Source organism: Harpegnathos saltator, unplaced genomic scaffold (genome assembly GCF_003227715.2).
Source record: "Harpegnathos saltator strain DR-91 unplaced genomic scaffold, Hsal_v8.6 scaffold80, whole genome shotgun sequence".
Classification (NCBI taxonomy): domain Eukaryota; kingdom Metazoa; phylum Arthropoda; class Insecta; order Hymenoptera; family Formicidae; genus Harpegnathos; species Harpegnathos saltator.
The window spans coordinates 1,004,788-1,026,162 of NW_020230649.1; the positions used below are offsets into that span (position 1 = coordinate 1,004,788).

The following is a 21,375-nucleotide window of genomic DNA, read 5'->3' on the forward strand; positions in this document are numbered from 1 at the left end:
GCGACGTGCCGGCGCGGCGGTTCGTTGCGAGAGAGATACGGGAAGGATTAACGTGAAAAACGAAATTCCGTCCACGTGAATCGGTATCGCCGCGCCGGGGCGGACGGAGTCGAACGGGGTCGCAATTCTTCTCGCGTCACACCGCGCGAAGCCGCTGGGTCGACTTACGCTCGCTGGCAATTTACGACTTAATTTCTATTCTTTTCAAGACTTTTCATGACTTTTCATGACTTTTCATGACTTTTCATGACTTTGCGCTCGGATCAGCGGCCGCTGAAAATCGCGGAGGACGCGACGGGCAGATCACGTACGCGCGCGAAGGACGCGCGAGCAAGCGAGAGAGAGAGAGAGAGGGAGAGAGAGAGAGAGAGAGAGAGAGAGAGAGAGAGAGAGAACCCGTCATAGTCGGCATACGGTACCTGCGAATCCTCAAGGTTGCTCGTAAATTCAGCCACGGGGAGCGGGCCAACCGCCGCGGTTATGACTGTATGCGCCGTGCCGTGCATTACGTATGCGCCAATGCACTCCTGCCGATTCCCCCAGCATTGAGAATTCGATTCTCGTCACCTCTAAGCCGGCCGCTCGCGAATGCAAATTCGCGATCCGCCAAACCGTGCGAACCTTGAAAACGCGTGGAAGCTCGCTCGAGTCCCGCGCCGCGTACATACGCTAATAACGCGCTCCATGTTGATCGATACATTCGCAGGATCTCTCTCGTGTGTACGCACGCACGCACGCACATCTGTAAATTTATCGCGCGTTATCGCGGAGTGGTTACTCGGCTGATTCGCGTTCGTTTTTCGTATGTAGCGTAATGGTGAGAAATTCGCTTGATTGGTTCTTTATTTAATTTCGTAATCTTGTTTGGCTCGCGATTTTTCAGTCTTTCGTCGTAAGAAATTTTAATCGTAGAAGCCGCCGTGTAGTTTGATATTTCAGAGAGAGTATTTAAAGTTATTGGATGCGAGATTGTCTTTTTGAGCAGATCTTATACCGTCTTCCAACGTCACGAGAACCTTCCGGGCGTCTGAAAATATCGATGCCTCCGAACACGGCAAACAATAGGAAATATCGCGAGAAACAACTTTCTTCCTGCATGTAGCAGCCGCCTATATCTCGCTGATAACCCTGTCGAAATATATCTCGACCTCATAGTCCCACTTTTTTGTCTGGTCCTCACCTATGAGATACGTATTTGCATAAGTATTCGCAGAGTGCGCTAATGATGAATAATTCATTTATACTGGTCGCGAGGACCGATGCCCGATCGACAGCAGCGTGCGTAGGCCTGTGAAATAGATCGTCGTTCTTTAAGGTCCTTGACTCGACACGACCTCGGTGAACTCGTGATGCCTCGGAAACGAGCGATCTAGTAAACACCTTGCGATGTTTACGTCACACTGGGTGTTTTTTTTTTATTTTGTTTATATATCACACGTATGTATAAATGTTCTATGTAAATTGACGCGTTAATATTACCTTGAATCAATCCGCTCTCTTGGGATATCGTAAGAAAGTCACCAGTGCGCTCCTTGCGATCGGCGATTCGTCGGTTCACGCGAAGAAGAGAGATCAGATAAATCCTTCGAAGGGATGCATTATATAAATTCTTCTAATATTAAGACGCGAAAATTAGAAAATTGAAAAGAATGTTTTAATTTCCCGTCGAAATTTCGTGACATCTCTTCGCACATTATATTCCTAATTACCGAGGATTTTCAGATTTTCAAATTTTTGCAGATTTGTAGGTGAATATAATGAGCAAAGAGGTAGGACGAGTTCTCGGCGGGAAATTTGAAAATCTGCAAATTCTGCTCACTGCAAGTTTCTCGATTTTCACATTTTCGTATCAAGAGAATATTTTTTGAAGCTTTTATGGGCATTACTGGAAATTTTTATTCAGCGCGCGTGTGTCGAAAATAAAAATTAATTGGAAGTATTCGACGAGTCACTTGTTTTCGCGAGCTCACAGCGATCACTAATGGAAATAAATAAATAATAATTACAAAATAAAATAAACTCGACGTTTTTTGCTCAACAGCGGATCGTGACAAAATCGACTATGACCGCCCGAGCACCCCGGAACTCCTGCGGAGCACGAGCCCGACGTCGTCGCCGGTGTCGTCGTCGACGCCGCAGTCGCAGCTGGTAACGAGCAGCAGCAGCAGCAGCTCGCTGAGCGGCGGCGCGACTCGACCGAGGAGATTCATTTCCAGCATCCTCGGCGGCGATGTGCCCTACGGCAGTCGGGGTCACGTACTGACGCGGGCGGAGCGCAAGGAGTACAGCAGTCCGCCGATCGCACCGACGACCACGAGCGAACCGCCGCGCTTCTTGTCGCAGCCCGACAAGGTGACCCTGCCGAGGCCGCAAACGCCGCCGAAAATCCCGCAGGCCGAGCCGCTCATGAGGGTGTCGGTGATCAAGAGGGTCCCGGCCAAGGAATCCGCCAGCCTTCAGGAAGACGAGAGCAAGCTGGAGATACCCACCCCCGAGCCGGAACAGGTACGTGTTGCTTGCGTGACGCTTCGACTTGACGGAATTAGATCGGCTTGAGGACGATTAAAACCATCGCGACTTCATCTTAACAATCTGTCCGTGTTGCTGGGAAGCTATTCGTCTGGTCGTTCGCTTGGGACAATCGTCTGAACAGAAACACTCGAAAAAAGCAGAAAAATTACAAAAACCTCTTTCCGTTCTCGTCGAGGACGTTGCAACCGAGTTCTCGTCTGCTCCCCAGGTAGCAGAAAACCAGTTGCCCGATCCGGGTCTTTTTCCCGCGCAGAGACAGCGTAAACACTCGAAAGACATCTAAAGACGTCGAAACGTCCTAGAGACGTCTGAGGACATCCCATTTGCCTCAGACGTCCTTTGGGTGTCTCCGAGAGCTATTTTAGACTTGTGGCTATCCGTGCCCGGCGAACACGATGGCGTATCAATGGCGTATTAATGAGATATTTTTGACACTGGGAACCTCATTGACACATCATTGACACGTTTTCCGATGTCAGCTTGTTGGCCGGGTGCGAGCGAGATCGCGGAGACATCGAGAATGACGCGGGCAAACTTCCAGGAACATCCGATAGACTACGCGGTGCCGAAGAAGAGAAAGCGGGAAGACGAAGACGACGAGGAGTGCCGCGAAGGCGCGAAGGTCTCTCGCACCGCCGGCACCTCGATCGCCAGGCCTCTGCTGAGCGTGCCACTGCCCGGGTCACAGGTCATGCAGGCGGCTGCGGGTCACGGTAGATCCTCCAACTCGGGCAACAGCGGCTCTTCCGGCGGGAGCGGCTCCGGCGGCGGCGGCGGCGGCGGCGGTGGCGGTGGCGGAGGTGGCGGAGGTGGCGGATCCTCGTCGTCGAACAGCGGTGGCGGCAGCGGAAGTTACTGTGGCGGCGGTGGCAGTGGAGGCGGCGGGGCCATGGCGGGCGGCTGCGGTGGCGGAGGCGGCGGAAATGGCGGCGGCGGCGGCGGCGGAGGCGGTGGCGGTGCGGTCGGCGGCGGTGCTGGCGCGGGTGGCATGAATCCCGGTGGCAACGGAGGAGGCCGCGGCAACTACGGTCCGAGTTCGCCGCCGACCGGCTCTTTACCGCCTTTCTATGAGTCCTTGAAGGGCGGCAACAACCTTGCCAACTTTGCCAATCAGTACAACAGCGCACAGGGTGAGTGCGCCTGGTGTCTTCGTGTATTGGACCATGGGTATTTGTCATACATTGATCGATACGTTGGTCGATACATTGAGGCACGAAGAGAACAATTTTCGAGGATGTAGGGCTCTTTCGTGTCTTTATTTCGTTTCAGTTCATTCCCATTGTGTTTCGTTTGGTTTGGTTTGGTTTCATTTCATTTCGTTTGGTTTGGTTTCATTTCATTTGATTTCGTTCGATTTCATTTGACCTCATTTGGTTTCGTTTAGTTTCGTTTCGTCACATCTCGCTTTATTTCATTTTATTTCTCTGCTTTTCTCATCGTTGCATTCCAATGTGCTTGATTTCTTTGCTCGCTTTTCATCGCTTTGTTTTATTCGATTTTGTTTTATTTTATCTCACATTTCGTTTTTTTTTTTCATTTATGGGCTATAGCAACCTACCTTAAGTAGCGGTAGCAAAGTATCACGATTCATGCGGCACACGCTTCCTGGCGAGAGTCAAAGGTCAAAATAAAGGTGCTTCCTAAGCGATTTCTTTGCGGATGCGCGTTTCAGACTCGATATGTTTCCAGGGAATGCGTATCTCACGCCGTTGCCGGCGGTCGGCATAGAATGCGACATTGGCCAACAAGACGTGAACTCTCAGCATGTGCAGTACAGTGCGCAGGAGGGCAAGCAGTACTCGTTGCTGCAGAACGTCTGCGCCTCGTACGGCCTGACGTTCAAGGAGGAGCAAGAGGAGCTGGCGGCCTACAAAATGCAGTCGAACGACCTGCTGTCCAGCCAATATGGCCCGTACGATGTCTCGGATTCGAGCATAATGGTGGACATGGTGACTGGTGCGGTGGTGGACCCGCTGCAGCTCACCGCAACCCTCACCTTCAACCCATCGTCTGACCACACAGCGTTGCTGGAGAGCCTGAGCGACGCGGATCTCCTGCTGCCTCGACTGCAAACCGAGGACGGCGGCAGCGATCTCTTGGAGGACCCGCTGCACTCGCCCGCCTCCACCGGCAGCAGCGGGATCGGCCAAGACGCAGGTCAGATGACCACTCCCGTCGAACCCAGCGTCGATCCTTTCCCCGAGCACAGCATGGCCTTGACCAGAGGCTTTGACACGAGGTAAGCGCGCCGTGAGAACTCTCACCACTTGGCTTTGCACCTCGCGAATGCCTCGCGTTCCCATTGCTTTCATGTTCGCGCTCTCGGAAAGCCGCGAGCGCGCAAACACGCCGGCCATGGAGCTGTTTCTAGTCGCGGGCGCTTGTTAATGGGACCGCTGGCGGTCCTCCTTTCAGACACTACACCACTCCGCAGCACTACAACACGTCCAAACTGGGACTGAACTACGCGAGCGGAGAGCCCAACTACCAGCCGCTGTCGAAAGAACGGCCGGAGTTGGCGCTGCATATCAATCAGAGCCATCAGCACCAGCAGGACCAGCAGTTGCAGATTCAGGTGCAGCTGCAGCAGCAGAAGCAACAAACAGCGATGTCACCGCATCAACAGCAGCAGCAACAGCAGCAGCAGCAGCAGCAGCAGCAGCAACAGCAGCACCAGGCACTTCTCAGCCCCGGCTTGAGCTTCACCGGTAACGGTAAGTTTCAGTTTCTGCCGCTACCTGTCCGGTGATTCCTCGCGATCAGCGGCTTTTTCTTGTCGAGCACGTCGATTGCGACCCTTGACCCTTTCGGTCGTTGCCCCCAATCTCTTTTCTGGAGAGTTTCAGACATGTGTTCGTCGTGACACGCCGAGAAGTAAGTTAAACGATACTAACGGAGATTACATTTTTTAACCTGCGTGTGTAATCCAATGAGGCCGAGAGGGTCAGTGTCGAAGTGTGCAGAAATATGTTGATCACGCGGAAGAACAACGTGATATTTTTGACGGCTTAATGGACCGCACGTCCTCACGGGAATTCTCCCGTGAGGAAGGATTCGAACACAGCGAGACACAACATTGCTGCATTTTCTTTTAATTCACTCGCGCGTGTGTCAACTTGCAAGCATTTGCCCATCGGTCTAATGACGCCGAAAAGGATCCGAATAATAAACGTTCGCGTGTGATATAAATAGATACGAACAGTTGATAATTTCCTACGGACCGCTGCAAGATCAGCGTTGACTTTATATTCCCTTCGCGTTTATTAGGTACATTGACTGTACCTTTTGCGAATTCGAGTTTTTCCGTTCGCCTTGAACAACGTAGATGAAGCTACAATATGCATTGTGTAAAAATGATGAAGCGCAGATAATTACGACGACGAAATTTTTCTTGTACAACAACAATTCGGCTTCAGGTTTTCCATTCGCCAACACACACATGCACGCACGCGCACGGTCCATTAAGCCGTTGTACGCTAACATTGCGACCTAATCTTGAAGGTTTAGAACTAGACTCGGGCAGCAGCGTAGGTGGCAGCCTGCCGAGCCCTGGCGCGACCAGCTGTTCGTTGGACGGCGCCTCCACCAGGACCTCGCCGTCGTGCGCCCTGATGGAACACGCGCACAGCCCGGTGACGGTAGTGAACGGGAGCCAAGCAGCCGCAGGACCAGTCGGCGAGCCGCCGCTTTCGCAACGGGTCGGTGTACTCCAGCAAAGGGTAAGCGACCCAAATTGATCCAGGCAAAGGCATATATCTTCTCGTCTCGCGACGTTTTCAATTGACACGCCCGGGGTCGAGCTGATGAGAGAGAGAGAGAGAGAGAGAGAGAGAGAGGCAGAGAGAGAGAGAGAGAGAGAGAGAGAGAGAGAGAGAGAGAGAGAGAGAGAGAGAGAGAGAAAGAGAGAGAGAGAGAAAATATTCGCTCCTTCTCGGGCGTTCGCTCGCGCTCGCGCGAATCGTTGGGGCTACGCGTCGGACGATTCGCGCGCGGCTGTTTTGACCCGACGCGGAGAAATGACACGAGATGACAGAGAGAAAGATCTCGGAGAGTGGCCACTGCGTAGCCAAATTGAACGTCGAGTCGTAAGCCACTCTCCGCACGCGTCAACTATGCAATGTCAATCAATTTGAGTGCTTCATCCGATGCTACCTTCAGGTTCTCCTGCCCCGGTCTCGGCCGGGAAACTCGGTTCGGTCTAACGAGTCTTCTTGTCGGTTCACAGCTTGGTTTACCAAGTGACTGTCAGATAGAATTTGTTAACGGCGGTCACGGCATTAAGAATCCTTTAGCCGTCGAGAGCCAAAGGCAGGCGGCGGCCAATCGGGACGAGGACAGAGCGAATCGAACTCCGCCCGGCAAGGTAACGATTTACTTTGGCCAACTCTCTCGCGGTTTTGACAATGTCGCGAGAGTAACAACGCGAACAAAGTATAGCGCAGCCCTGACGGCATGTCTTCTGACGCTTTGATCTACAGGACGACAGCTTCACCTGCCGCGTTTGCAGCAAGAACTTCAATCTGCAGCGGTTGCTCAATCGTCATATGAAGTGTCACAGCGACGTGAAGCGCTACCTCTGCACATTCTGCGGGAAGGGCTTCAACGACACCTTCGACCTCAAGAGGCACACAAGGACGCACACGGGGGTGCGGCCATACAAGTGCTTCCTTTGCGAGAAGAGCTTCACGCAGAGGTGCTCCTTGGAGAGCCACGGGGTGAAGGTTCACGGCGTGCAGCATCAGTACGCGTACAAGGAGCGACGCGCTAAGGTATGTTATTCATCAGCCATGAATCGGTATTTCACAAGACGAGAGATGGATTGAAGTCTTCGTCGTGTTTGCTGTCGTCTTTTGTCGCCTTGGTTATTTCTTAAATTGCTTCGCATTTCATTTAGTTTCTCATCTTTCATCGTTTTAAACTTCGACGACAAAGTATCGTTTGCATTGGCAGACTCTGCTTTCAAGAATCCAGCTAAGCTATCGGTACTTGTTACTTGAAACTTGCATCAAATGAGGTACGTAGGTGTGGGTTTGATAGTGAATTACTTCCGTGTGTCTCGCTCGAGGCGAGTTCCGAGTAACGACTGTTATCGACAAGTTCGAGTCTAAGTGTCCTCTCTGACTGTGCGGGCAACATCCGTTTCCGGAAGACGCATCTGATAAGGTGGCGACGCGACGACTGCTGATTAGCATTCTGATACACGTCCATTGTTATCCGACAGGTGTACGTTTGCGAGGAATGCGGACACACTACGCATGAGCCGGAGGTGCATTATCTGCACCTGAAGGAGAAGCACCCGTACAGCCCGTCGCTGCTCAAGTTTTACGACAAACGGCACTTCAAGTTCACCAACAGCAACTTCGCGAACATGTTGCTCCAGGTGAGCACGTAGTTTCCAAACACGACATCCTTCGAACGGTACTTTCGGCCTGATGATAATGATGATGACGATGATTAGTAACAGTGGTAATAGTAGTAGTAGTAGTAATAGTAGTAGTGCTATTAACGGCAATAGCCCGCAACTTAAGCGCGTGTTCTCGCTCGTGGGCGAAGAGCAAAGTAGAGGCTACTAATTGATAGATTTCGGAGAAGGCTCGAACGTACAGATCGAAGTACAGAGTGCGGCGAAACGCGAGTGCACGAAATTCTTCTCCTGTGAGTAGTGATGTTAATTCCTCAGGGTGGCCTACTGCAACGGGACTCGCCGCGGAGCACGAGCGACAGCTGCACGGAGCGGCGGGAGACGGCCTCGAGCAACACCGAGTCGACGCACCAGCAGTCCACGACTCTCGTCGCCCAGGCCTCCAGCTTCTGAATCGCCCGGTGGTCCTGCGTTGAGAACCGTCCAAGAGATGATGACGTCACGTCAGCGGAACAACGGCGGTAAATCGAGGGAAGACAAACAAGTACCTGCATCATGCGCACCTCCCGCAGCGATAACGCTGGAACGACCGCGGCGAATTCGGACTAAAGGTCGATCGCGAGTCCTGCGCGAATCAAATCCTTCGTTAGCGCTATGAGGTGCGCGATGCTTCGCTGTGGGACTCACAATGCGAATGTTTTTCGCGCGAAGCTGCTTATGCGAAATATGAGTTAGGGAGTAGTTGTAGAGAATAGAACGAAGTAGATAAGAGGAAAGAGGAGGTGGAGGAGTACAGAAAAAAAGAAAAGGTTCTACGGAGCCACAACGGCGGGAAATCCCGCGTGCAATCCCGCGACCTCGCCGTAGGTCGCGGCGCGCATACTTCGTGCAATGAATTAGGAAATCGATTTCTACGCTGTGTAGGATTTCCGTCTCGACGACGATACGCAGGAACCTGTTGCGCGACGATTAAGTTCGCGTGTCGTTTTTCTCTCCAACAGTGGATAAGCGTCTGCAAAAGAGCCAACCTCCTTCCTCCCTTCTTTCCTCGGAAAACATGGAATGGTACGTAGTTTTGCAACTCTAACGACAACGCGTGAGATTCGTAGCAGCCGTCGAGCGGCCGAGCTGACGACTCGAGCCCGACACGTCGCTAGGGAATCTCGCCTCTACTCCACTCACGGACACGTCGGGCGGCCGACTCTGTCCGACTTTTAGAGCGTTCTTATGTCTAGTTGTAGTTGTATTTAACTGTACGGAAAATTAATTTAAAGACAAATCTCCTAGAACAAAGTTGGTACTTTAGCAGGTACAACCGCGCGACTGCACGGGGCGCATGTATAGACGCATCCGTGCTCATGCATACGCATTCACTATACATACGTATACACGTAGACACGCAACAACACACACACACACACACACACACACATGGAAAAACAGAATTCGGTTCGTGTACCTGAATTTCTGTTTTCCGGCAGCCGAACGAACCAGGGGCGAAGAGATTCCTGCAGGGGTTTTTTGTTACTACTGACAGTCGACTGTCCTCCATCCTCCCAATCTCTGTCCTCCCAATCGAGTTTGAACACAAGTTAAGTATTTAAACAAACATTTATGGTTACAGTAGCAAAAGGGAACTCCATTTTGATCATTGAGTCTTTGTCCGGTCGCCAGCGAACGAAAAGTGTCAATTCCACAAGCCGAGAATACTTACACGCGGTGACACGAGTGACAAATTTCAGTCCTTGTAACTGTATAAGGGGCCGGACGAAAACTCTCGTGAGTCAGTCGGATGACTGATAACCTCATTTGGGCAACGTGTGCGGCTACCTACAAAGTCAGCACTGAGATAATCGAGGACGGTTGACTGAGTGGGAAAATTGACCTCTTACGAGCGAATCTTTCTGTTTCTACGGCCGATTTGTTTCCTCGTCTGCTCCGCAAATAACAGAAAAACAAAGGAAAAAGGGAAAACACAGTTGCACGAACCGAGCGCTTTTCTTTTCATATATTCATATATACAGGTTACACAGGTAGGATATTAACGACGGACAGGCGGCGCGGCATCGGGCGAACCCGAAGACTCGGATTGAACGTTTCAGGAATGCCGAATCACCCTCGGCGGTCGGCCCCTCGCCCGGCCCTTCGCCGAGGGCGAAGAAAAGAGAGAGAGCGCGATTGATTGCACGGAAGACTTTTTTTCTCAGAGATGTACGGCGAGTTACGTTGCTTTCCGACTCGACGGGTGAACGCGCGCGCGCGGACGGAGTCGAGTTCCAGGATATCGGCTGGATAACCGGATGACCACACAGGGCCTTCCGCGATCGCGAAACCCTGTCGAACGCTGATAGAAACAGTCACCTCCCCGCGGCGACGTTCTCGTCTTCATATAGTTTCTGTATACGCGTTAGACACACACACTCACACATATATATATATATATATATGTATATGTATATATAAAAGGTAAGTCCCCAACCAACGCGCACTTTGGGTAATCTGTGATATGATAAGAGCGACACTGAGATTTCTTGTTTTCCCGCACTCGCTCCTCCACGCAACGGATTCCGCTTTCCGCACTCGCACCATGGTTTTTTTTTCTCGGGTAAGGGAAAGGGACAGGGAAAAGAGGGCAAGGAGAAAGAGGAGGAGGGGCATGCACCGGTCCACATCGCACACACGTACACACGCATACACGGAAAGAAAGAGTTCGGTTCGTGTAACTGAAGAGAAACCAGATGACGTGTCATTATCGGTGCGATCGACAAAACCCGTCCGGACGTTCCGAGCCGCATAAAAATCACATCGGTCGAGATGTTTGCGAAGGATTTTGACTGACTAGAAACCTCATGCGAGCGGGGGTTTTCCCATTTTGGGTCCTTATTCTTTCCAGCCGGCGAACAAGTCGGTTGCACCAATCTGTTGAATTGTTTTCTCCGTGTACACACACACACACACACACACACACGCGTGCGTGCATGCACACGCCCGACACATACATGTACAAAACGGGGTTTCGTGCAATTCTAAGGTGGTAGAGATCGCTTAGATCGGGCGTCGCTGCATTTCGCTCGACATTGATTGTTCCTTCTGTCGTCTTCGGTCGCGGAGAAGCACGCGGGTTTCAATGTTTCATTCAACTTCGCGCGACGAAGACCGGAAAGGGACTATCCCTTTGACGCGTATCGGCCGGGCCAGACCACAGCCAGATGGGTGAAAAATTCTCAAGTTTCTGAATATTGTTCTCAGGCCGAGAGTCTCAGGAATCCCGAGGGTTTCGGTAGCCTGGAAAAGTCGGCCGTTCTCGGACGATTTACTTTGCATGTAGCGATAAACATTTTTATCTAGTAACAAAAATATACTCGACCCATCTGGTGTCCGATAAACACAAACTGACAGTAACGTTGGATTAATGTTGCAATTTCCCACTCAATGCAATTGTGATATAACATATGTCGCTCTCTAAATTTCCTAACGTGGAACTTCACTCAAGACGAGTGAAAAGCGGCAGTATTTTCACTCGAACTGACTGTGGAGATAGATCCTGCCGCTCAAAATCGGGAGAGTGAATACTTCACTCAAGCTTAGAGCGGATTCTGATTCTTCGAATTCGAATGACTCTCAGTGGTCGCTCCACTTCTTGAGTGAAACTTTACTCCGAGACATTAAGGAATGTACGTCGAACAGTTGCATGGTCGAGTGAGGAACTGTGACACGTGATTTTACTATCAGTTGCTGTTTATTGGATGATGTCACTCGGCTATCAACGCGTCGCATTCACCGATTCGTCCTAACGGACGAGTTTGATTTTTTTGTATCGACCTGTATCATAGACTACGTATTGTACGATAAATTAGAGGATTATCTCCTCTAATGTGTGTACATATGTAAATACGACTAATGCTTGACGCTTGTTGTTCATGTTGCTGCCGTCGGCCTCGGAAGATGCTTCGGCGTCGAGGAGAGTCGTGTCCGCGACTTCGAAGCACAACATTGCTTAATTCTCGGGCGAGCGCGACGGAATGCTGAACGCATGACGTGTCCGTCGAGCATCTCGGGAGCGTTAAAAAGGTCTCTTGCAAAGAAACTCATGATTCACATCACTTTGTGATAAATCGCGAGTGACAGGCGAAAGTTGAAAGTTCGGCAAAAATTGAAAGAAGCGCGTGGCATGCGAACAAGACTTATTTTATTCGCGAGCATCATACTCAGCAAAAACCCTTTTTTCTCATCATTGGAGAAATCACTTGCATCAGACAGATGCAAAAATTGGCTGGGCAAAATTTCTCAGTTGGCGTAACAGAGCCTCCGCTTGGCCGTCTACCAACAGTAAATTCAGTTGCACTGAGTCGTCGGCGCCTTGCTAAAGTATTTAGCCATAATTAATAATAAAGAGTAGAAGGAGAAGAAGAGAGAGATCAAAATTGCCACGAAATCCTCGGTAAATCCGAGGAGAACAAGAGAAGAAAAAAGGAGAAAAAGAAGAGACCAACTGTCGCTCGTTGCGATTCTTCGCACTCATTCGAGCGGTCATTGCCACGCTCGGGTCAAATCAACGCTCGATGTCGTCGCGCACTTGGGAATATCGCGATGATCGTTTTCGGAATATTGCACAGTGACCAGAAGCCATCAGCTCGTAACTTATCTCAAAGGCACACACGCCCGCCCGACGATTAACAGTACGCCCCCGGGGGAGCGCTCGATGGTGTCCGCAGCATTGTAAATAGAATTTACGAACGGAGTTCTCGATATTTAATTCCTGCGTGTAACCGAACTCCTCCCCAAAAATTCCGTCGCGCTCCTCCCCGAGAGCCGCTCCTTCTCTGCGTATTGTAAATAGCCTCTTCTCGCGACGACGGAAACGGGTACCGGTTAGTCCACGGTAATCAGTATCTTGTTTGATGTACACAGTATATATGTATACATATACCAGCGTATTACTTGATACTTCTAACAACTTTTTGCGGGGCGAGAGGGTACAGAGCCGCGCGCGTGTCGATCCGGGGCTGATCGACGATAACAAGGATAACGGCGATATATCTCGCCGTACATTTTGTCAATCACGATAATATATTGCATACTAGATGGTCTTATTATTATTATTATTATTATTATTATTATATTATTATTATTGTGTTATTATCATCATCACATTATTTTATTAACATTATTGTATCTCTAAGCGACAATGCTCTTTTCTTCTGTCTCATTACTATTTAATTTACGTTCAGTATTGCCACGAACAATAGCACTTAGCCACAGTCCCGCCAGCGGACTGCCGACTTTTGGAATTCCATTAACTGTATCACCCCCTCACGCTATTGTTGCTCCGGCATATTCGCAGGCGCTATCGATTTCGCAAACCCGAAACGTTCCGCTTTTTATCACTAGCGACACAATTTTACCGTCACAATTATTATTTTATTATTATTATTATTATATTATTTTTATTATTAGAGTTCCCGAGATAATATAATCTTAGTTACTGACTCTATCATTAATATTACGTATAGTTCTGTATAGGCAGGATGGTCCACGTGAGGCAACGCCAAGCTGTCCCCACGGAAACACCCTGTATATACGTATATATGATATTTATCGTCGGATAGTCCGGTTTGCAGAAGTTTGGTGCGTGACAGAGCACGGGATTGGGGAACCGACCGCGGCGACGCAGTGTGAAAGTTGATCAATCGGTAGATTAGCCGCGTGCACAATTATTAATCGATGGCCGATAGGACGGACGAGCCCGAGTATAACAGAAAACCACGATGACACGAAGATGATCGAATCGTGATGGAAAGATGAGTTTTCCTCATCACTTTCACGTCATCATGATTTTCTGTTCTGCCTGAGAGAGACGGCAAATTGCATATCTTCGTACGATCATGTAGAAGATTGGGCAAATTTTACACTGCGGACTGGCATCATTGATGACGTACGATGTATGTCACAAATGTGTATTTCGTTATTCAGATATGAGCGCATGTGTGTGTGTGTGTGTGTGTGTGTGTATGTGTGTGTGTGTGTGTGTGCATGGTGTGTGACACAGCCTTCAAGCTACATATGCTCGCTCGCTCGCTCGCTCGCTCGCCTGTTCGTCCGTTCGCACTTTGGCCGCCTCGGCGAGATTTGCATAAACTTATATCACAGATAAATAAATAAATATATTTAATTAATATTAATATTAATAAATATATTTATAATTAGTATTAATAAATATATTTATAAATAAATAAATATATTTATTTATTTATTCATCCATTGGAACGAAAGTGCAAAGGGAGAAAGAGTGAAAGAGAGTGCGTGTGCAGCTTCCGAAGTTCCACCTGTTCGATCGAGCTCATTGTGTAAATTAGAGCGCGGCTGCGTTATCCGGACATTATCGTTTACTTATTAGCGATCGTTATTAATCGTGGCCTACGGTAAAACGTGGCTGCGCGCTCTTATGTGTATGCGAGAGGTAATAAAGATTAACGTGTAATATACACGCACGTCGATGTACACCACGCTTGCATCGCCTTGCCTCCCGTCCGGAGCGTCGCTCGCTCTCTTCAGGCTCTCCTGCCTTTGCTATCGGTCCGGGTCATCTCGGTCGATGACGTCGGAAGCGAGGAAACGCACGTCCGAGATTCTTGCTAAATATGTGAAAATCAAGATGATGATAAATGAAATGGCACGGTCAGTGATCAAACTTCATCTCAACGAATTTAGGCCGTGCGCTTCGAGCAACTCCTCGTCTCTTCCGACGTCGTGGACGAGGACGACCGCGGCGGAGAACCACGAGCCTTGATCACGTCGAATGACTCTTCGACGGGAGAGAGAAAGAAAGGAGGAAGAGGAAAGTGAGTCCCAGGAAGTGCGAAAAGATTGGGATTTACGCATTGAGACTTTTGTTTCTCCGACCATTTATTGGAAACAACTCTTAAAAGTATAATTTAGCTATCTCATGCTCTCCCCTTCTCTCTTTCGTTCGTTCGCATAGATGCTCAGCTAATCTGTCGCGGCATATCTGTCTCCTCTAACGGTGCCCATCGTCGCCTCGCACCGGCGGCAATTCTCCCTGGGCACTTTAGCGTCGTGGACGATCGAATTCGGCGACGACAACCGGTCAGTCGATCGGTCGCGGCGCTGCAATGTCAAAATGTTAAGAGAGTGCTACACGGCTACGGTTAAACTAATATTCCGGGATACTCTTTATCTGCAACAAAGAATGACGCCGGTATGGTCATGATTGCCCTGTATAGGAGCGGCGTACAAGTATGCCGGTGGATGCGTGCGAAATTTCGACATGCGATCCGCGCTCGTGTGTCCGATCGGCGATCCGATTTTCGTCGGCGGGTGCTTTAGCCATTTTTAGACTTTACTTTGTCGGGCGATTTTTTGCCGAGCGACGTGTACGGCGTGTTCATTAACGCGCGTGCATTTTGTTTTGTTTACTCACTGGAAAGCGAACTGAACGACAATTGTTTGGTCGTGTTGAGCACCTTCGGGCCGGGGTGACGCGGCGTTGACACCCGATACGGTTTCTTTTCGTTGCTGAGTCGTTTCACCTGCAAATAGGATCGCTCGAGTGAGTCGTGAAATCGTAGAGTGCAAAGCCCATATTAACAGTCGTTCGAAATTCGTCTCATAATATGATGAGCTATTTAAATTTGAGTTTAGAGTCCTTGGAGATACGAATTTCTCTCGGATCTGACCGTGAATTCAAACTCAAGCATTGACATGAGTTTCAGGCGACGATTAAAATCGATATGAACCTGCATCTACAAATCCGAGAGGCCCACGTGGGCCCCACAAAACTAGGCTTTAAGCAAAGAGTTGGCAAAAATGCCGTTTTTGCCAACTCTTTGCTTAAAATGGGTTTTGCTAACTCTTGTCTCAAAGCTCGAAGAGTTCCAAGGAAACTTCCTCCCCCGTTAACGTACTGTACAACTTGCTCTCGCCATTGACGCGAACGACACGGCACCTAGAAGGACCGCCGGCGATCTGTGGTGCGAGTTCCGAGTCTCACGTCTTCCGAATCAGACCGCGCACGACGCACCAGGTAGCACGACGCGCGAATCGACAGGATCTCCTTCCTCGACGTGTCGCGCTCGGCGGTCGCGACGTTATCACCGCTTTCTTCTCGAGCCGTCGCCTCGTGATTCTCACCTGCTCGTCAATCGCCGCGAACTGCCATTTCCACGTGTGATTGTAGAGGAAAGGCCGGTGGTCGAAGCGGTTGTCGTCCGGGCTGTAGGTCTCCGCGTGACACGACGGCGTAAGTACCGTCATTTTGTGACGGTGTATGGCGTAACACCGGTAAAAGTGCTTCACCTTGTCGGCCACCTGAAGAGAGGCGATCTCTTGGAGACTCCGCGACGAAGAGTCGATTCGTGTATACCTCCCCATCGTTTCTCCATACGTCATTTATCCTAGACACTCATTCTCCAGGTATTTCATTGTCCCCTACATTTCTCCTTTAGATATTTCATCGTCTATACGGAGAGAATTCTGTAGGAAAAATTACTGCAGAATTTTGTGGACGAGAAACATATCTACACATCCTTCCTTAATTTATTATTCTTTCGTTTTGTATTCTCATCTTGCTAAGAACAGTATAACTTTTACAGTATATTACTTTTACAGTATAAGCACATGATGAACAAAAGGATATGTGCCTCAGTTACAAAATTCCACAGTAATTTTTACAAAATCCTTTCTCCGTCTCCTACACTTAGAAACGAAAATATGGCGAACGAAAAAAGACGTAATAAAGTATCCAAAGGAGAAGCGTTTAATAAAGAGTTTTGTCCCTTGCATTTTCCGTACTGTCTTATAATCTTTCTGCTTTCCTCTTTCCCATCGAGTGCCGGATCTGTATCCACTTAATTTCCAATGCAGGCGGTTCAACTTAGTACCGCTATGAAGGATGAACCTAATGACGCACGGAGGAGCGGTGGGACAAGAGGTGAAACCGCGCATGCTCACTTCCTTCGGCGAGATATGGTCCCATAGGTGTACGAGCCTGCAGAACATGCTGAAGGGCCCGGCGCAATTCTGCTTCCTCAAGCGCCCGAATATCGACAGCTCCTTGTACGTCATACCCATGTCCACCTCGTCCAACTGAGCAAGCTGCCCCTCCTGCAGCGGTTCCAATTCAGCGGTCGGTGGCGCTTGCAGGATGTCATCGAGCGCGGATATCCCGTACTTCTGTCTACGATCAAAAAACGTTAAGCGTGAGTTTAGACACAGTTGGACCCTTATTTCGACTCGCGGAATCGCGATGTCCTTCAAGCCGCACCTGAAGTACACGAGGAACTTCTTGAGGTCGCTCTTGGAGATACCGCCGATAGGATTGATGTCAGCGCTGCTGCAATCGTACTTGGTGAGGTAACCCCGTAACGCTTCGTCCACATTGCTACTGCCCAATACTAAAAGACCGCCCGGTCGACCTCGGACCCACAGGATCAGTTGCGCGAATAGATAAGCGATCACCATCCGTAGTCGCGCCTGGAGGGCGAACGAGACTTTGGTGAGAACCTCGGAAGAGAAGTTCGCCGAGGCGTCGCGGTGGCTACACGTCAACAGTGTTGGGCATTAATCGTTGAAAATTTTAGTCGACTAAAATAGCCGAGATTAACGTTCGAATAAATCGTGATTACATATAGCGATTCTTTCTACCCATCGCTTCGATTTGATCAATTATACATTAGGTTCATACATCACTCCATTAGTAATGAGTTTCGACTGAATTTCATTGCTGAATTAATTTCACTGGTTAAATTGCTCATGATTACATACATGACGGTTGACTAATCAATCTAAACAGATTGATTTGCCGAGTATTCTAGTCGACTAAAGTTCTCATCGATCAATGTCCAACACTGCGCGTTGAACGGGAATTCACAGTCACCTGTACGTTCTGCAGGGCAACGTTCTCACGAGGCGAACCACCGTGCATCCGGAACTTAGGCAATACCCTTGAGACTTGCTGGAAGATCCCTAGGACCGCAGATACCGCGCTGTCGATCACCACACCGTGATGGTAGGAGCCGAGCTGATTAGCCAACTCAGCTGCCCGAGCCTTGGTCTCCGCCGAGGAGTTCTCCGTTCCCATGTAGCAAGTGACCAGTATGAGATTGCACAGCTCTTTCGCGCTCGCCGGTGTATACTCGCTGTCGCCGACAATCTTCCTTACGTCCGCCAAGACCTGTATATCTGGAGGTGAGACAGCGTGAAATTCGTTTTCCTTCTATTCTTGCGCAAAGAGCAGAGTCAATCTTACCACCCCTATTAATCGTGTCGAAGATCATCTGGCACATGGAGTATACTATGCACGCCGAAGCCGAAGAGTCCACACCACCGCTCAACGGTAGAAAGAAACCACCCTGGTATGCGCGTCTGAAACACGTAGACGTGCAAGTACGATGCAGCGACTCGTTTACTTCACTGAGGAGGTGAGCAATCTGATGGCTCACTCGTACCTGAGATAATCCCATAACCAACATGCCGGTGCCATTGCGATTTCCTCCTCAGGGGACTCGAAGTTCAGCTGGCTGTTGTTGTCGTCATCGTCGGATAGATCTAGTGAGGCATTAGGCGGTGGCGGAGACCACAAGAGATTCGCCGAGGTTAGTGCAAACTCGACTTTGACACGCGGGAAATTCTCTGACGCCGCAGCTGCATGCGATCGCGATCGAATGCCGTTGCGATAATGTCTGCACGAAGAGGTTTTTATATAGCTTCCTTCACATGTGAATTCTTCTTGATTTTAGGCTGTCATTTAGAGTTTATATTATTAAGGAACATGGTAAATATTTTAGCAGTACACTTTTTCGTTCCTAAAAAGGATTATTATCATTATTGTTATTATTATTATACTGAATATTTCGATGAAACGAAAGGGTGATCGATTAAGACGAAATATCGACATGTTCTTCAGTTATCTGAAACAACTCGTCTGCCGACCTTATGTCTTCCAAATCGAATGAAGCGACGATCACTTCCACCTCCTCGAGAGCAAATTGCCGGCCTCGACTCAATATGCAACCGTTCAGGGCGATGCTGGAGCCGCCATTGAAGTATAGCCTGTTGCCATCACATCCGCGTAAATTGCTGAACATGTAGCAGCCGCCGGCCTTGAAGGTGGCCGATTTGACGAGGTCCACCGTGACGTAAGCCTTACGTAGTTCGAAGTAGGAGCCACTTCCTTAAGAAAGAATATTTTACGATTCCTACCTTGCGACCGTTAATCTTAATTCCCGCGCGAACTTCAAGATGAATGGCGTTCGAGGATGAATGAACGCGAGGAGAAATCGCGAAACGCGATTTATCACCGTTATTATATTACCGTTCGCAATGATTTCCACGCCATCCAGCGACATGGGGATGTGATTGCTATTCGGGTGCCAGAGCTCCTCGCAAATCTCGAAACCAACACAGGTGTCTATCGTCGCGATGACCGCATCGCCGAACGGCACTACGGACTGCCCGGTGATCTGCGATATCATCCGTGGCAGGAAGTAATCCTCGACGGTGCGTGCCTATAAGCGCATTCAATCAGAGACAGCTCAGACTGTCATGTGCAACGACAGCGGAACCGGCTTCGGCAACCGGATCGATCACCGAGTCTCAAAATTTCTGTGAGCGAAATCTCACTCGAAACGAACGGAAATTCACTGGAGGTGATGGCGAAAATATTGCCACTTGGAATCGCAAGAGTAAACTCCTTCCTCCTTCCTTAATCCTTTGCACTCGAAAAATATTTCCACATTTCCTTTCACCAACTTGATAATTATAAATATATAATTACAAAGTTCCTAGAAGAACTACAAAAAAGGATTTTTATTTCCTTTAATGTTGTCGCCGCATTTTATTGTTTTATTGCTCTTTATTCTTAAGTCTTCTTCGTGCCAGCACAACTGGCATTCCGAGTTGCCGAAATAAGTGTTCATGTCAGCTGTGCTGGCATTCCGAGTGCAAAGGGTTAATAGGATGGATATTGACTTGATAGGAAAAAATGTTCCAATCGATTAGAACCTGTACCTATTAGACGATAGAACATATCAGATTCATCTCAATTCAATATCAAGTAAAAATAATCATTCAATAATCGAGAACAAAAAATTCGCTCCCTAGAGCTAAACAGTCATTCGATTTTGAGAAGACAGAAACTCTGCTGTCACTGTAGTTTGCGAGTGAAATTCCACTCGAAGAAATTTCGAAAATATATATTCGTTCCCGTTTCAATTACTTTCGTCCAGGGAGAGAACCACCTGCTCTCCCTGTAGTTGCCGTCCTCGCAGAGCCGCATCTTCGGTCTGATCAGCAGCAGTCGCTGGTTGAGGAATGCTACTCTGCAGTTGTAGGTGACGTTTTTATGCATGACCGGCATACCCACGTCTATCAACATATCCTCGCAAACACTGGACTTCAACAAACTCGCCAGGACCTCCCAGCAGTGCAACAATGTGTCCGACTCATGAAAATGATCCTCGCAGCTGTAGCCGCTGCAACCGAGAGAACAAACGCGCTTGACGGATCATCGTTCATCTCTCCAAAGCGAGGGACGATTTCTCATGCGAAAACTGGAGGAAACCTCCGGAAGCGAGTTCCAAGAAGTTCCACCTGAAACGAACGAACGTCGAATAAAGCCTCGCTCTCTAGTTACCAAATCTCCAACTCCGGGCCGCTCCTGTAAGTGGCGCCGGCTTCCTTCGCCTCTTGGATGCTCTGCAGGATCCTCCGGTGATTCCCGTCAAAGTCCATCGCCCACTGATTCAACGTGCAAACCGCGACCGTCACCGTGCGCCCCATCTTGTGAGTCGGCGGTCGTGAACGCGCGCGATCTTATTCCTTATCAACAGGACTCGGTGTTATCTGAAACGGACAAACGCGGTTCCGCCGCTGCCGTTAATGCCGAGATTGAGTACCCCGGCGAGGTTTCTGCCGGGCCAAGGATCGCAACGCGAGGGCAAAAGAAAGAGAGAGAAGAAAGAGGTTCTCGACGGTTCAACCTGGCAGCCGTGTTATCACCGACACTATCATCGTCTCGCATACGATTAACGCCGCTGTTATCGCGAGCGTATCGAACTGTTCAGAGTCGGCGGTCGCGTGCGAGCCCGATGGAACGATTCTGAAGCAGACTGCCGACTCTATCAATCGAGATCCCATCGATCGCTGCCGGGATGATAGCCCGCTTCGGCTCGCCGGCTAGTCTGGAACGCGTTGATTGATCAATAGTCCGGAAAACCCGGCGCCAGCCCAAGCAGACCGCCTTCCGCTCCGTGGCAACCCTCGAGGACGCCTGGGCCAGCAGGCGATCGTCCTCGGGCGAAATTCTGCCGGACGCCCTCGGGATCGCGAGGGCTTTGCAACATCGAGAAAAATGGATGCTCGCTGATTTTTACCGATCACTTGAGTAAATATGTAAGTAAAACGCGATATACACATTCGGTAAGTAAACGCGACATACACATTCGGCAGCTCGTTTCATTCTT

At 49.4% G+C, this 21,375-nt stretch overlaps 2 protein-coding genes across 5 annotated transcripts in view; one reads left to right on the plus strand and one right to left on the minus strand.

Moving 5' to 3' along the window:
- Positions 1-13,284, plus strand: part of LOC105182594 (transcriptional regulator ovo) — a 33,194-nt gene extending 19,910 nt beyond the window's left edge. Inside the window, exons 2-11 of the mRNA XM_025306820.1 lie at positions 2,042-2,505; positions 3,074-3,317; positions 3,447-3,662; positions 4,222-4,771; positions 4,948-5,246; positions 6,034-6,230; positions 6,758-6,895; positions 7,011-7,301; positions 7,754-7,912; positions 8,213-13,284. Of these exons, the coding sequence (XP_025162605.1) occupies positions 2,042-2,505; positions 3,074-3,317; positions 3,447-3,662; positions 4,222-4,771; positions 4,948-5,246; positions 6,034-6,230; positions 6,758-6,895; positions 7,011-7,301; positions 7,754-7,912; positions 8,213-8,347 (2,693 nt within the window). The 3' untranslated portion in view covers positions 8,348-13,284. The remainder of the gene's footprint in view (positions 1-2,041; positions 2,506-3,073; positions 3,318-3,446; positions 3,663-4,221; positions 4,772-4,947; positions 5,247-6,033; positions 6,231-6,757; positions 6,896-7,010; positions 7,302-7,753; positions 7,913-8,212) is intronic.
- Positions 13,285-14,163: 879 nt separating this feature from the next.
- The window catches only part of Nadsyn (NAD synthetase), a 38,590-nt gene continuing 31,378 nt past the window's right edge, over positions 14,164-21,375 (minus strand). For 3 of the 4 annotated variants that reach the window (XM_025306815.1, XM_011140105.3, XM_025306816.1), the window contains exons 2-13: positions 20,547-20,755; positions 20,130-20,385; positions 19,227-19,419; positions 18,845-19,085; positions 18,361-18,594; positions 18,162-18,277; positions 17,790-18,094; positions 17,178-17,386; positions 16,865-17,090; positions 16,046-16,222; positions 15,336-15,444; positions 14,164-15,092 (exon numbers count right to left, since the gene is read on the minus strand). In XM_025306815.1, coding sequence (XP_025162600.1) covers positions 15,064-15,092; positions 15,336-15,444; positions 16,046-16,222; positions 16,865-17,090; positions 17,178-17,386; positions 17,790-18,094; positions 18,162-18,277; positions 18,361-18,594; positions 18,845-19,085; positions 19,227-19,419; positions 20,130-20,385; positions 20,547-20,692 — 2,241 coding nt within the window. In that variant the 5' untranslated portion in view covers positions 20,693-20,755 and the 3' untranslated portion in view covers positions 14,164-15,063. The remainder of the gene's footprint in view (positions 15,093-15,335; positions 15,445-16,045; positions 16,223-16,864; positions 17,091-17,177; positions 17,387-17,789; positions 18,095-18,161; positions 18,278-18,360; positions 18,595-18,844; positions 19,086-19,226; positions 19,420-20,129; positions 20,386-20,546; positions 20,756-21,375) is intronic. The other variant, XM_011140107.3, reaches the window with a different exon arrangement.